At 47.3% G+C, this 1138-nt stretch overlaps 1 protein-coding gene across 1 annotated transcript; it reads left to right on the top strand.

Moving 5' to 3' along the window:
• Positions 1–468: 468 nt before the first annotated feature.
• H310_04332 (hypothetical protein) lies at positions 469–772 on the top strand (the record flags this gene model as incomplete). Its single annotated transcript, XM_008868647.1, has 2 exons — positions 469–510; positions 572–772. The coding sequence occupies 2 exons, from the start codon at positions 469–471 to the stop codon at positions 770–772; spliced, it is 243 nt and encodes an 80-aa protein (XP_008866869.1).
• Between the last annotated feature and the right edge of the window lie 366 nt (positions 773–1138).

Raw genomic sequence — 1138 nt, forward strand, 5'->3', positions numbered from 1 at the left:
AGGTACGGTGTCTGCACCGCGAGACTCATTAGGACCTTGGAGTAGGTCTCCTGAAGTCATTGCGGCTGATGCGCAGGGCAAGCGAGGCGTGGTGTCGTCAGCAAGGGGGTGAGCATTCGACATGGGTGCCAGGGAACAAGGGTACTTTCTGCTTAACTGCGGGTTGAAGTAGCAAAAGTCATTGGACTCAAGGAACACGAGTTCAGAGCTAGACAACCTTGGAATACTAGTTTTATGAAACACTGGAAGCTAATATGCAAGCGAAGACAAGATCTAGGCAGGCTAATCATGAACGCGATTAACCTGCGTTGATTTAGCAGCACAAGTATCGAATATTCTTGGCCCCAAACTCAAGAGTGGCAAATGTCAAAGAGAAAGTGATCGAAAACCTGACGCGGCGTAACGGTTTTGAGTCTGTCGCGTGGCCCGAAATCGAAGAGCACTACGAACGGTATCCCTCACACTTATATGGCAACCCTGCGGCATGGTGGAAACAGTGAAATTTCCAAAGTTTTCCTGCATAACCATATTAGCCATCGCAAAAGTTTTGACCTCAAGCTTGATCCTATAGGACGACTTTACCGCTCAATTCTATGACGATGTAGTGCTTGTCAAGCGCGGCGAATTCGTGATGTGCCCGACCGACGAGAACGTGAAGAACCCCGACTTTTCCAAGGCCGCCCACGTCATCAACAACTCGTGGGGCTCTGACGATGAGACGGAGATATTCTATGGCGCGACGATCGCCGCTTGGCGCAAGGCGTATATTTAGCCAATGGTGACAAATACCAGTACGACATGATATCATGCATGCTTTATATTGGATACACTACCATATCAATGCACGAACTTGCTCACTTTATGTCGCAATCATACAATATAATGCAATGCAATCCGTCCTACGTTGGAACTTTCAATACTACAACAACATCACAAACAATACGAATAATAGCTCACACCGTAGAGTTCCCGCTCGAAGCCCGTGTGGTACAGGGTTGATTCCATGACGTCGATGTATGCTATGCCGTATAGTCAGTGTGCATTGAAACCTCAACATGTCCGTTGTGGTATCCTAATGGGCCTTACCGAACGCGAGGCCGTAATAACCTATTATTCATTGACGTTCACTATATTTTGT

Source organism: Aphanomyces invadans (genome assembly GCF_000520115.1).
Source record: "Aphanomyces invadans strain NJM9701 unplaced genomic scaffold supercont1.7, whole genome shotgun sequence".
NCBI classification, from domain to species: Eukaryota; Oomycota; class Saprolegniomycetes; order Saprolegniales; family Verrucalvaceae; genus Aphanomyces; species Aphanomyces invadans.